This window comes from Pristiophorus japonicus, chromosome 1 (assembly GCF_044704955.1).
Source record: "Pristiophorus japonicus isolate sPriJap1 chromosome 1, sPriJap1.hap1, whole genome shotgun sequence".
Taxonomy (NCBI): domain Eukaryota; kingdom Metazoa; phylum Chordata; class Chondrichthyes; family Pristiophoridae; genus Pristiophorus; species Pristiophorus japonicus.
The window spans coordinates 397,315,600-397,329,861 of NC_091977.1; the positions used below are offsets into that span (position 1 = coordinate 397,315,600).

Genomic DNA, 14,262 nt, shown 5'->3' on the forward strand with positions numbered 1-14,262 from the left:
GGCCCTACCCTTTCTTTAGTTACCCTCTTACTCTTTTAATATATTTATGGAACATCTTAGGGTTTCCCTTAATTTACTAGCCAAGAATTTCTCGTGCTCTCTCTCAGCATTCCTAATATCCTTTTAAATTTTGCCTCTTAACTTTCAATACTCCTCTAAAGATTCTAAAGTATTTTGCAGTTGATATGTGACATAAGCGTCCCTTTTTTTCTTAATCCTCCCCTGTAAGTCCCTAGCCATCCAAGGGGCTCTAGAATTATTTTTCCCAGCCTTTTTCTTTAAGGACACATGTTTGGCCTGAACCTTCCGGATCTCCTCCTTGAATGCCTCCCACTGTTCTGACACTGATTTACCCACAAGTAGCTGTTTCCAGTCCACTCTGGCCAAATTATTCCTTAACTTAGCAAAATTAGCTTTTATTCCAGGCCTTTTCTTGTCCTTAACCAACTTGAATCTGACTGAATTATGGTCACTGGTACCCAAATGCTCCCCCACTAATACCCCTACAACCTGCCCAGCTTCATTCCCCAAAACTAAGTCCAAGACCGCCCCCTCCCATGTTGGGCTTGCTACATACTGACTAATAGAGTGGAGGAACAGCGCGGACCTAATTGAAGAGAATAGAGGGTTATGCTGATAGATTTAGATGAGGTAAGTCAGGAGGCTCGAGTGGAGAATAAATGCATGTACTGGTTAGGTTCTGTGCCTTATGTAATGAGGGAGGACCTAATAGAGGTTTATTGGATTTTTCAAAGATTTTGAAGTTAAATAGTAAATAATTATTTCTGCTGCTTGGCTAGCTGGTAACAAGGGGGCATGAACTCAGGATTATTAGCAGGAGGGGAAATTAGAATACTTATTCCTTCTCAATATGAAAGATTGTATAATAATACAATTGTATTACACTTTAATATACTTTACAACAAGTGGCAACTGAAACTAATATTTCATGATATTTGCTTTTAAAAAATACATATGGCATACACTTAAAAATAGAATTTTATTAAGTTTTTCACACACCATTATAAGAAATGTGATTACCAACATAAATTAAGGAAAAATGCAGGAATGAAAAACGGAATAATGGTGCATAAATAGTACAATCATCCATCAGCACTGGTTAGTGCCTGGTACAGTAACCAAAATTTGTTTTGACATTTTCCAGTGTAACTTTGTGAAATAACGATCCATATGAAATCTTACTATTGAGCACACTTCAGTATTGCATAAGATAATTTATGTTTTTTTTGTATTTTGTTTATTCAAGGCCACATGCTGGTTAGCAGAGAAAAACATTCATATACAACATCCTGAATGTAACTACCTAAATAACAAAGTGCATCAAGAATCTGCAATTAAACAATTTTTCCTACTAAAGGCACATATCTAATTTTCCCAGCCATTTCAGTCATGTGCTGTAGAATGGCCTTGCCTCTCCTTGAAGGCTGATGTGTTGGCTGTAGGTCCACAGTCAAGTTGTGTATGATCAGACATAAACCTCTTTAAAGTTTCTGATGTTCCTGGTCGTAGCCATACCTCAGTAGCCACTGTTTCAACAGAGCTCGGTCTTTCCTTATCTTTTGAAATGAACTGGCTCAGAATGTCATCATCTTCCACTGTAATGTTATTACCTGGCAGTGAAAGCTAAAAGTCAACTCAATAGTATAATAATCAAACCTTTCCCACAGATTTCAGTAATTTCATTTCAAATAAGAATTCTAATTAATTGTTGTTATTTAGTGAAATGGCCAAAGAGGCAAAATAAAAGAATGGCAGCACAGCATCAGCATAAAGGACTTCCTCCTCCCTCCCATATAGAAAATAGGTGCAGGAGTAGGCCATTCGGGCCTTCAAGCCTGCACCACCATTCAAATACGATCATGGCATGGCTGATCATGCAACTTCAGTACTCCATTCCTGCTTTCTCTCCATACCCCTTGATCCCTTTTGCCATAAGGGCCATATCTAACTCCCTTTTGAATTTATCTAATGAACTGACCTCAACAACTTTCTGTGGTAGAGAATTGTGAACCTGTGGAATTCTCTGAGTGAAGAAGTTTCTCCTCATCTCAGTCCTAAATGGCTTACCCCTTATCCTTGGACTGTGACCCCTGGTTCTGGACTTCGCCAACATTGGGAACATTCTTCCTGCATCTAACCTGTCCAATCCCGTCAGAATGTTATATGTTTCTATGAGGTCCTCTCTCATTCTTCTAAATCTATGTAATTTTAAAATAGTTTTAAAATCTACTAGATAGAAAATGCTAATTCTAATTGAAATTCAGGGAGCCTGGCATCCGTGTCATGTCTATGAAGGCATGAAGGCAGAGTTGGCTAAAATGGACTGGGAAAATAGATTAAAAAGTATGGGACGGTTGATGAGCAGTGGCAGACATTTCAGGAGATATTTCGTAACTTGCAACAAAAATATATCCCAATGAGAAGGAAATAAGGGATGGTATTAAATTGAAAACAAGGACATACAATGTGGCCAAGATTAGGAAACTTTTAAAAACCAGCAAATAACGACTAAAAAAAAATGAGAGAGAGGGAAGATAGATTATGAAAGTAAACTAGCACGGAATATAAAAACCGATAAGAGTTTCTACAGGTACATAAAAAGGAAAAGAGTGGCTAAAGTAAATGTTGGTTCCCTAGAGGATGAGACTGGGGAATTAATAATGGAGAACAGGGAAATGGCAGAGGCGTTGAACAAATATTTTGTATCGATCTTCACGGTAGAAGACACTAAAAACATCCCAATAGCGAATAATCAAGGGGCTATAGGGAGGGAGGAACTTAATACAATCACGACCACTGATGAAATAGTACTCGGTAAAATAATGGGACTAAAGGCGGACAAGTCCCCTGGACCTAATGCCTTACATCCTGGGGTCTTAAAAGAAGTGGCTGCGGAGATAATGGATGCATTGGTTGTGATCTACCAAAATTCCCTGGAGAGGGGGAGAGTCCGCGAGTTCGGGAGGTCCGAGAGAGGGAGAGTCCGAGAGCAGAAGTCCGTGAGTTCGGGAGGCCAGGAATCCAAGGAGGTAGGCGAGTAATTCAGGGGATTCACTTCTGACGAGGATCGGAGAGTCGGAGGAGCGGGCAGTTTAAAAAGAGCGGGAGTCGGAGGAGTGGAGCAGGTTGGGAGCAACGAGGCCCATAAAAGGGGGCCCCGAAGGCGTGAGAAGCTAGCTGGTGCAGGGGCAGAAGGTAAACAAAGAAGTAAAGTGATTGGATGGTGGATTAGTGAGTATTTAATCTTTTTCTTTTCTGATCAATAAGAAACCTTTGGCGTTGTTATCAATTAGGTTAATTTAAGGGTTAAGCCATGGCAGGAGAGCCCAGACCCGTGTCATGCTCCTCCTGTGTTATGTGGGAAACCAGCGTCCCTGACAACTACATGTGCAGGAAGTGTATCCAGCTGCAGCTCCTGACAGACCGCATTGCGGCACTGGAGCTGCGCATGGATTCACTCTGGAGCATCGTTTAGTGAGTTGGTCACACCGCAGGTAAGGTTACACAGCCAGATAGTGAATGGGTGACCATCAGGCAGAGCAGGAGTAGGAAGGTAGTGCAGGGGTCCCCTGCGATCATCTCCCTCCAAAACAGATACACCACTCTGGGTACTGTTAGGGGAGATGGCTCATCAGGGGAAGGCAACAGCAGCCAAGTCCATGGCACCAGGGCTGGCTTTGCTGCACAGGAGGGCAGGAAAAAGAGCTATAGTGATAGGGGATTCTAATGTAAGGAGAATAGATAGGCGGTTCTGCGGCCACAAATGAGACTCCAGGATGGTAAGTTGCCTCCCTGGTGCAAGGGTTAAGGATGTCTCGGAGCGGCTGCAGCGCATTCTGGAGGGGGAGGGTGAACAGCCAGCTGTCATGGTGCATATAGGTACCAACGATATAGGTAAAAAAAACAGGATGAGGTCCTACAAGCTGAATTTAGGGAGCTAGGAGTTAAATTAAAAGTAGGACCTCAAAAGGTAGTAATCTCAGGATTGCTACCAGTGCCACGTGCTAGGCAGAGTAGGAATTGCAGGATAGCTCAGATGAATACGTGGCTTGAGGAATGGTGCAAGGGGAAGGGATTCAAATTCCTGGGACATTGGAACCGGTTCTGGGGGAGGTGGGACCAGTACAAACTGGATGGTCTGCACCTGGGCGGAACCGATGTCCTAGATGGAGTGTTTGCTCGTGCTGTTGGGAAGGGTTTAAACTAAAAAGGCAGGGGGATGGGAATCTAAGCAGGGAGGCAGAGGGAAGTAAAAAGGGGGCAAAAGCAAAGGGTAGGAAGGAGAAAAGCAAGAGTGGAGGGCAGAGAAATCAAGGGCAAAAATCAAAAAGGGCCACATTACAACATAATTCTAAAAGGACAAAGAGTGTTAAAAAAACAAGCCTGAAGGCTCCGAGTCTCAATGCAAGGAGCATTCGTAATAAGGTGGATGAATTGACTGTGCAGATAGCTGTTAATGGATATGATGTAATTGGGATTACGGAGACATGGCTCCAAGGTAACCAAGGCTGGGAACTCAACATCCAGGGGTATTCAATATTCAGGAAGGACAGACAGGAAGGAAAAGGAGGTGGGGTAGCGTTACGGTTAAAGAGGAGATTAACGCAATAGTAAGGAAGGACATTAGCTTGGATGATGTGGAATCTAAATGGGAAGAGCTGCGAAACACCAAAGGGCAGAAAACGTTAGTGGGAGTTGTGTACAGCCCACCAAACAGTAGTAGGGAGGTTGGGGATGGCATCAAACAGGAAATTAGAGACGCGTGCAATAAAGGTACAGCAGTCATCATGGGTGACTTTAATCTGCATATTGATTGGGCTAACCAAACTGGTAGCAATACTGTGGAGGAGGATTTCCTGGAATGTTTAAGGGATGGTTTTCTAGACCAATATGTGGAGGAACCAATTAGAGACAGCAGGCCATCCTAGACTAGGTCTTGCATAACGAGATAGGATTAATTAGCAATCTGGTCATGTGGGGCCCCCTTGGGGAAGAGTGACCATAATATGGTATAATTCTTCATTAAGATGGAGAGTGACACAATTAATTCAGAGACTAGGGTCCTGAACTTAAAGAAAGGAAGCTTCGACGGTATGAGATGTGAATTGGCTAAGATAGACTGGAGAATGATACTTAAAGGGTTGATGGTGGATAGGCAATGACAGACATTTAAATATCACATGGATGAACTACATCCCTGTGTGGCGTAAGAATAAAAAAGGGAAGGTGGCTCAACCGTGGCTATCAAGGGAAATTAGGGAAAGTGTTAAATCCAAGGAAGAGGCATATAAATTGGCCAGAAAAAGCAGCAAACCTGAGGATTGGGAGAAATTTAGAATTCAGCAGAGGAGGACTCTGGGTTTAATTAGGAGGGGGAAAATAGAGTATGAGAGTAAGCTTGCAGGGAACATAAACACTGACTGCAAAAGCTTCTATAGATATGTGAAGAGAAAAAGATTAGTGAAGACTAATGTCGGTCCCTTGCAGTCAGAATCAGGTGAATTCATAATGGGGAACAAGGAAATGGCAGATCAATTGAACAAATACATTGGTTCTGTCTTCACTAAGGAAGACACGAATAACTTCCCGAAAATACTAGGGGACTGAGGGTCTAGCGAGGAGGGGGAACTGAGGGAAATCCTTATTAGTCAGGAAATGGTGTTAGGGAAATTGAAGGGACTGACTGCCGATAAATCCCCAGGGCCTGATAGTCTGCATCCCAGAGTACTTAAGGAAGTGGTCCTGGAAATAGTAGATGCATTGGTGGTTATTTTCCAACATTCCATGGACTCTGGTTCCGTTCCTATGGATTGGAGGGTAGCTAATGTAACCCTACTTTTTAAAAAAGGAGGGAGAGAGAAAACAGGGAATTATAGACCAGTTAGCCTGGAATCAATTATTAAAGATGTAATAACAGCACATTTGGAAAGCAGTGACAGGATCAGTCCAAGTCAGCATGGATTTATGAAAGGGAAATCATGCATGACAAATCTTATAGAGTTTTTTGAGGATGTAACTAGTAGAGTGGTTAAGGGAGAATTAGTGGATGTGGTGTATTTGGACTTTAGGATAGCAAAGAGAGGGCATGAAAAAATATTGGCAAGTAAAATCACGAAAAACCCAAAGATGTTTTATAAATACATATAGAGCAAGAGAATAACTAGAGAAAGAGTAGGGCCTATTAGAGACCATGAAGGTAATGTGTGTGGGGAGGGGGAAGACGTGGTCTGTTTTCACAAAATAGGGACAATGCAGACACTGAACTCGGAGGAGCGTGAAATATTAGATGAAATAAATATAATGAGAGGAAGTGTAACCGCTGCCAATCTTTGGCACCCTTCCCCCCACCCTACCTGCCCAGAGCCTGTTTCTTTCTTTTTTTCTCCTTGTCTCTAATGGCAGTTGGTCATTATCCCACCATTCACACCCTATCTTGACCAATATTTTTCTAACTCCTGGCATTACCATTTGAATTTGGGCCATCATCCCTTTTGTCTCTCCAATCTCTCCTGTCTTCCAGTCGATCACAGAACTTCCCTTTTGTTCTTTCTTCCCCTCCCTCTTTCAGTGACCATCATTGTCTAATCCTCTCTGGCTACCAGAGGACTGGAGAACCTCTAACGTTGTATCATTGTTGAAAAAGGGAGAGAGGGATAAACCAAGTAATTACAGGCCAGTCAGCCTACTGTCAGTGGTGGGAAAATTACTGGAAAAATTTCTGAGGGACAGGATAAATCTTCATTTAGAAAAACACAGATCAATCAATAACAGTCAGCATGGATTTGTTAAGGGAAGGTCGTGTCTGACTAACTTGATCAAGATTTTTGAGGAGGTAACAAGGAGGGTCGATGAGCGCAGTGTGATTGATGTAGTATATATGGATTTTAGCGAGGCTTTTGATAGGTCCCTGCTAGGAAGCTGCAGGGGTACTTGGACAGGTTAGGTGAATGGGCAAATGCATGGCAGATGCAGTATAATGTGGATAAGTGTGAGGTTATCTACTTTGGTGGCAAAAACAGGAAGGCAGATTATTATCTGTTTTTGCAGATTAGTAAAAGGGGAGGTGCAACGAGACCTGGGTGTTATGGTACATCAGTCATTGAAGGTAGGCATGCAGGTAGTAAAGAAAGCAAATGACATGCTGGCCTTCATAGCAAGGGGATTTGAGTATAGGAGCAGGGAGGTCTTACTGCAGTTGTACAGGGCCTTGGTGAGACCACACCTTGAGTATTATGTGCAGTTTTGGTCTCCTAATCTGAGGAAGGATATTCTTGCTATTGAGGGAGTGCAGCAAAGGTTCACCAGACTGATTCCCGGGATGGCAGGACTGACATATGAAGAAAGACTGGATCAACTAGACTTATATTCACTGGAATTTAGAAGAATGAGAGGGGATCTCATAGAAACATATAAAATTCTAACGGGATTGGACAGATTAAATGCAGGAAGAATGTTCCTGATGTTGAGGGAGTCCAGAACCAGGGGTCATAGTCTAAGGATAAGGGGTAAGCCATTTAGGACCGAGATAAGGAGAAACTGCTTCACTCAGAGAATTGTTAACCTGTGGAATTCTCTACCACAGTAAGTTGTTGAGGCCAGTTCGTTAGATATATTCAAAAGGGAATTAGATGTGGCCCTTACGGCTAAAATGATCAAGGAGTATGGAGAGAAAGCAGGAATGGGGTACTGAAGTTGCATGATCAGCGATGATCATATTGAATGGTGGTGCAGGCTCGAAGGGCCGAATGGCCTATGCCTGCATCTATTTTCTATGTTTCTATGTCCCAGTGGATTAGAAATCTGCAAATGTAACAGGCCTATTTAAAAAAGGAGGCAGACAAAAAAGCAGGAAACTATAGAACAGTTAGCCTAACATCTATCGTTGGGAAAATGTTGGAGTCCATTATTAAGGAAGCAGTAGCGGGACATTTGGAAAAGCATAATTCAATCAAGCAGAGTCCACATGGTTTTATGAAGGGGAAATCATGTTTGACAAATTAGCTGGAGTTCTTTGAGGATGTAATGAGCAGGGTGGATAAGAGCTGACCAGTGATGTGGTGTAATTGGATTTCGAGAAGGCATTCGATAAGGTGCCACATAAAAGGTTACTGCACAAGACAAAAGTTCACGGGGTTGGGGGTAATATATTAGCATGGATAGAGGATTGGCTAAATAACAGAAAACAGAGAATTAGGATAAATGAGTCATTTGCCGGCTGGCAAACACTAATTAGTGGGTTGCCGCAGGGATCGGTGCTGGGGCCTCAACTATTTACAATTTATATTAATGACTTGAATGAAGGGACCGAGTGTAATGTAGCCAAGTTTGCTGATGATACAAAGATGGGTGGGAAAGCAAATTGTGAGGAAAATACAAAAATTCTGCAAAGGGATATAGACAGGCTAAGTGTATGGGCAAAAATTTGGCAAATGGAGTATAATGTGGGAAAATGTGAGGTTATCCACTTTGGCAGAAAAAATAGAAAAGCAAATCATAATTTAAATGGAGAAAAATTGCAAAGTGCTGCAGTGCAGAGGGACTGGGGGTCCTTGTGCATGAAACACAAAAGTTTGTATGCAGGTACAGCAAGTAATCAGGAAGGCAAATGGAATGTTGGCCTTTATTGCAAGGGGGATAGAGTATAAAAGCAGGGAAGTCGTGCTACAACTGTACAGGGTATTGGTGAGGCCACACCTGGAGTACTGCGTACAGTTTTGGTCTCCGTATTTAAGGAAGGATATACTTGCATTGGAGGCTGTTCAGAGAAGGTTCACTAGGTTGATTCAGGAGATGAGGGGGTTGACTTATGAAGATAGGTTGAGTAGGTTGGGCCTCTACTCATTGGAGTTCAGAAGAATGAGAGGTGATCTTATCGAAACATATAAGATAATGAGGGGGCTCGACAAGGTTGATGCAGAGAGGATATTTCCACTCATAGGGGAAACTAAAACTAGGGGACATAATCTCAGAATAAGGGGCTGCCCATTTAAAATTGAAATGCAGAGGAGTTTCTTCTCTCAGGGTTGTAAATCTATGGAATTCACTGCCCCAGAGAGCGATGGAGGCTGGGTCACTGAATATATTTAAGGCGGAGATAACAGATTTTTGAGCGATAAGGGAATAAAAGATTATGGGGAGCGGGCAGGGAAGTGGAGCGGAGTCCATGAACGGATCAGCCATGATCTTATTAAATGGCGGAGCAGGCTCGAGCGGCCAGGTGGCCTACTCCTGCTCCTATTTCTTATGTTCTTATGTCTATGCGGCTCAACCGGTTTCCTGTAGATCTCTGCAGAATTGTACACCAAAATAGAACTTCCCTTATGCCAGAGTCACTGCTGGCATCAATTATACCAGGGATAAAGAATGCAATAGAAAAGCAGTGTGGGCTCAACTGAAGCTCTTTGGAGGAGAGGGCAAAAGGGCCCACATCAGGCACTTCCTCATTGGCATTTGGGCTCATCTCAAATTGCTTTGTATGGGATTCCTTTGACAGCTGCTTGCTTAATGCACTTGTATTGGGTGTCAATAGAGTATCTCACTGGTGCAAGGAAAGTCTTTAAAATGAACAGAAATAAGGATTCCTCCTAGCAGGTTGGAGAATTTGAGCATTTTTCTAGCATTACCTAGTTCAGCATAGTTGGTGTGAGGAAGGGTTTCCTTTTCCTTCAAATAAAAGTACAATTTCACATCCAGATCTTTCATACGTGTACTTCCCAATACATTCCCACCGTTGAATTCTGATTCCATTCACCCATTTTAGAAACATGTACAAATGTAACTGTAAACTAAAAATCATATTTTCAATATATTCCACATTTTACTGCTTCACAGTATTTATAAGTATACTGCGACAAGTTAGCATAATCAATACTGAGCACATTGTTTAAGGAAACTCTTGTAAAAGTTCACACATTTTCATGTCAAAGTTCCCACTGTGCTTTTGAGTGTGGTGTTTGAGAAAAGACCACCATTAACAAGTCTAACTCAGTATACTTTTAAGCAGTCATGAACACTGAGTTGCATCTCAAGCTTACTCTATATTAGAAATAACTAATGAGAGAAAGACCCTAAATCAAGTTTAGTGAAACCCTAAAAAGCTAAGTCATCAAAGAATGTGTTCAAGTACACAATAGTTATAGATCTAATGCTTTGACAGCTAATTATGACATGAGGAAGGCATTAATTAAATGTAGGGTAAATACAATTTTTTATATACAAGTTATGAATGTGATATCACTTTTTTTAAAGTCACAAAATAAGATATATCCAATTTTCAAAAGGAACCTGATGAAAAAAAAATTGCTTAAAATTTGACTTCAATGGAGAGTAAAATTGAGGTAGGTGTAAAACCAGTGCTGCACCCAATCTTATCCATTTCCAGATGGGTTAGTTAGGTTTAAATTGTCCCCTATGGGTCAATAGTTTTTTTTTAAGGGCATGGAGCTTCATAGCAAACCTCTAACTGGAGTTATTGGATCGTGGTCAGTCGTGGGTAGCCTAACTAATTTTTCCCTCACTAATCCAAGAGGGCTGATGCTTTTACTGCGAACCCAAAAGAGATGAGTTATCTCACCACAAATTGGATCATGAACCTGGGATCAATTAGCACACGTACATACAGCAAACTGCCGCAATTGCTCATCAGTCACTACAAACATGAACATTTAAATTGGTCAGCTAGCCACTGATTTAACTAGCTCAATTGTCACCAGGGACATGGAGAGGAAGAAAATCCCACCCATTTTTTATGTAATGTCTTTGTGCATTGCAAAATTTAAAGAAATTACAATTCTTATGTGAGAATATATAAAGTATATTTTCCCATTTTAAATAAAATGGAATCTGTAGGTATACCTGAATGCTGAAGATCATCCAAACGTTTCATACGTTGTTCATTCCTGGCTCTTACTTGATCCACATTAAAACTGGATACAGAGTGCAGAGAGATACTGTCCGATTGTGGTACTGGTTGTATGAAAGGACGAACATCCTTTCATTGATTAAACAGAAACAATGATCAGATTTTGCTATCAATTAGCACGTATATATACAGCAAAGCACTGCACTACTTATCAATCACTACAAACATGAAAAGACCTACAAAGCTATCAACTGAGTCCGAAGTTATCAACTGTAAAAGAATGAGAAATAGAGAACACTGTATTTAGTGCTGTTAACAAAGGCTAAAGTTGATTGCTAAACAAAGTAATATAACCAATAATAACAATATATTAATTTTCTATGTCACTACTGAAAATTCTTTTGGAACTGAATGTAGATCATTCTCTGTTCTCGCTAACATTTATACAAAAGAAATTCACTAAAACAACAAAAAGTAACCACCATCCTGCATTTTGCACCAGAGGATTTGTGGCATAAAGCTAATTATTTCTTGCTCTTTTGGACTGAAATAATATAAAGGTGAACTGTTTGTAATGGGGCTGGAATTTGTCAGCTAGCGATCTATTGCGACAGATCAGTGGGGACACAGGCTTGATGCCCATGCAACTGAGTCCGGATCTCAGTCTTGTTGACTTCTAAGCAGCCAGTTTGCAGCAGTTCTTGATCTCTCACAGACAATATGTGTTTTGAGAAGACCAGCAAACTGGGGAGAATACAGAAGACAACCTCACAAAAAGCAAGAATACAGAATTATTTATGAGTTGCTTGGCACTGAAGTGAAGAAGGTACCTGCATTTGTGTGTACAATATAAACTTGAAAATAAGTTGCAAGGGAAAATTCAATATGTATAAGAAATATACATTATACAAAAAAGAAAATTCAGTATGTATAAGAAATATACAATATACATTATAATAATCACTAAGATTTCCTATTTTCTATTTTCAAGTTTTTAAAAAGAGTCTTTATTTACTTAAATATTTTGCAAAAATTGTACCAAATTGAAAAATGAATATACATGGGAAATAATTCAGAGCAAACCTGCAGAAATTGTTGTGCAAAATAGATTCAACTTAAAATTATATTAATGAAAAGAGTAACAAAATAAAACAAAGTAATAATAAAATCAATAGGCAGCATACATAATCAAAATCCAGTCTACTTTTATTGCGGCGGAGTCTCTCTCGTGGAGGTAGTTCAGACGATGTTGTTTCAACATCCACTAGAAAAGGGAAAGTTTCTCCATGGCTTCCTGTTTAACAGAGGTTAAATTGAATTTAACAGCAGTTCTGAAAGTGTGCCTTTGCAAGTGTTTCAACGATTGGGAATGTAGCACTTACCTATAAAGGCACTTTCTGATTCAAGCAAAGAGTTTTTCATCAAGTCTTCGTGTGAATCCCTTGTCTGTTGAAGTAATTTCCACAAAATTAATATAGGAAACACACACATAGCAGGCAGTATTACAAGTGCAATAGAATGAATAATTATAAATACACTTAAAATCTTTTCAAGGGAACTAACATTTAATAATGTGCAATACTTACTCAATACACAGCATTCACATCAGCATATTGAATCAACACACGCACACACACACTCACAATGCCATTTTCAGCATTTTATCTTATAAAAGGAACTCAGCAGTAAAAGATTTTTCACATTTGGAGTTAAATTGTAACCATTTGTATTAAAAACATTTTTCCGATTTTAAAAGAGGGCAAAGAAAAAATCTTCCTCCCATCTCTTGTGGCAAAACTGAATTTGAAAGTAAGTGAATTCAATTTATGTGTGTAAAATGTAATGATCCATGGTTGGATAGCACCAAGATATAAATCCCCCTGCATTTGCAGAATAAGCATGCAGCGAGGTGACAAAATTGAAAAATAAAGTGAAAGATTTAGAAACATTTCAAATTAGCTAACAATATGGAAATTATATCTGACCCCGAACGATCAGTCCTCAGCAAAGGCCTGAGCTTCATCCCCCTCCATGAATTTCGAGCTCGGCACGATGCTGAGCTCTTTTTCCGTCTCCGTGCCCACTTCTTCGGCCAGGAGTCTTCCCCTTGCACAGCTGACCCTTTCTCCCGTTTTTAGAATTCTCGCTCTACCTGGACCCCTCCCTCTGGCCTCTCTTACCCTCTCTAGACCTCTTCATTGCAAACTGCCGACGGAACATCGACCGTCTCAAGTTCTCTGCTCCCCTCACTCACCTCCCTCTGAACTTGCAGCACTCTGCTCACTCAGATCCAACCCTAACCTTGTCAGCAAACCTGCTGACAAGCGTGGCGCTGTTGTTGTTTGGGGAACTTGCAGAGGCTAATCGCCAACTCTCTGACACCTTCTCCTACCTCCCCCTGGACCATAACCCCACTACTGAACATCAAGCCATCATTTCCCAGACAAATCTTCTGGAATTTTTTGAGGATGTTTCCAGTAGAGTGGATAAGGGAGAACCAGTTGATGTGGTATATTTGGACTTTCAGAAGGCGTTCGACAAGGTCCCACACAAGAGATTGATGTGCAAAGTTAGAGCACATGGGATTGGGGGTAGTGTACTGACATGGATTGAGAACTGGTTGTCAGACAGGAAGCAAAGAGTAGGAGTAAATGGGTACTTTTCAGAATGGCAGGCAGTGACTAGTGGGGTACCGCAGGGTTCTGTGCTGGGGCCCCAGCTGTTTACACTGTACATTAATGATTTAGATGAGGGGATTGAGTGTAGTATCTCCAAGTTTGCGGATGACACTAAGTTGGGTGGCAGTGTGAGCTGCGAGGAGGATGCTGTGAGGCTGCAGAGCGACTTGGATAGGTTAGGTGAATGGGCAAATGCATGGCAGATGAAGTATAATGTGGATAAATGTGAGGTTATCCACTTTGGTGGTAAAAACAGAGAGACAGACTATTATCTGAATGGTGACAGATTAGGAAAAGGGGAGGTGCAAAGAGACCTGGGTGTCATGGTACATCAGTCATTGAAGGTTGGCATGCAGGTGCAGCAGGCGGTTAAGAAAGCAAATGGCATGTTGGCCTTCATAGCAAGGGGATTTGAGTACAGGGGCAGGGAGGTGTTGCTACAGTTGTACAGGGCATTGGTGAGGCCACACCTGGAGTATTGTGTACAGTTTTGGTCTCCTAACCTGAGGAAGGACATTCTTGCTATTGAGGGAGTGCAGCGAAGGTTCACCAGACTGATTCCCGGGATGGCGGGACTGACCTATCAAGAAAGACTGGATCAACTGGGCTTGTATTCACTGGAGTTCAGAAGAATGAGAGGGGACCTCATAGAAACATATAAAATTCTGACGGGGTTAGACAGGTTAGATGCAGGAAGAATGT

The 14,262-nt window shown here is 41.2% G+C and overlaps 1 protein-coding gene across 4 annotated transcripts in view; it reads right to left on the bottom strand.

The window, feature by feature from the left end:
- Positions 1–981: 981 nt before the first annotated feature.
- Positions 982–14,262, bottom strand: part of LOC139274688 (centrosome and spindle pole-associated protein 1) — a 355,670-nt gene continuing 342,389 nt past the window's right edge. For all 4 annotated transcript variants that reach the window (XM_070891381.1, XM_070891368.1, XM_070891373.1 and 1 more), the window contains 4 exons: positions 12,265–12,328; positions 12,067–12,176; positions 10,876–11,011; positions 982–1,631 (listed from right to left, as the gene is read on the bottom strand). In XM_070891381.1, the coding sequence (XP_070747482.1) occupies positions 1,405–1,631; positions 10,876–11,011; positions 12,067–12,176; positions 12,265–12,328 (537 nt within the window). In that variant the 3' untranslated portion in view covers positions 982–1,404. The remainder of the gene's footprint in view (positions 1,632–10,875; positions 11,012–12,066; positions 12,177–12,264; positions 12,329–14,262) is intronic.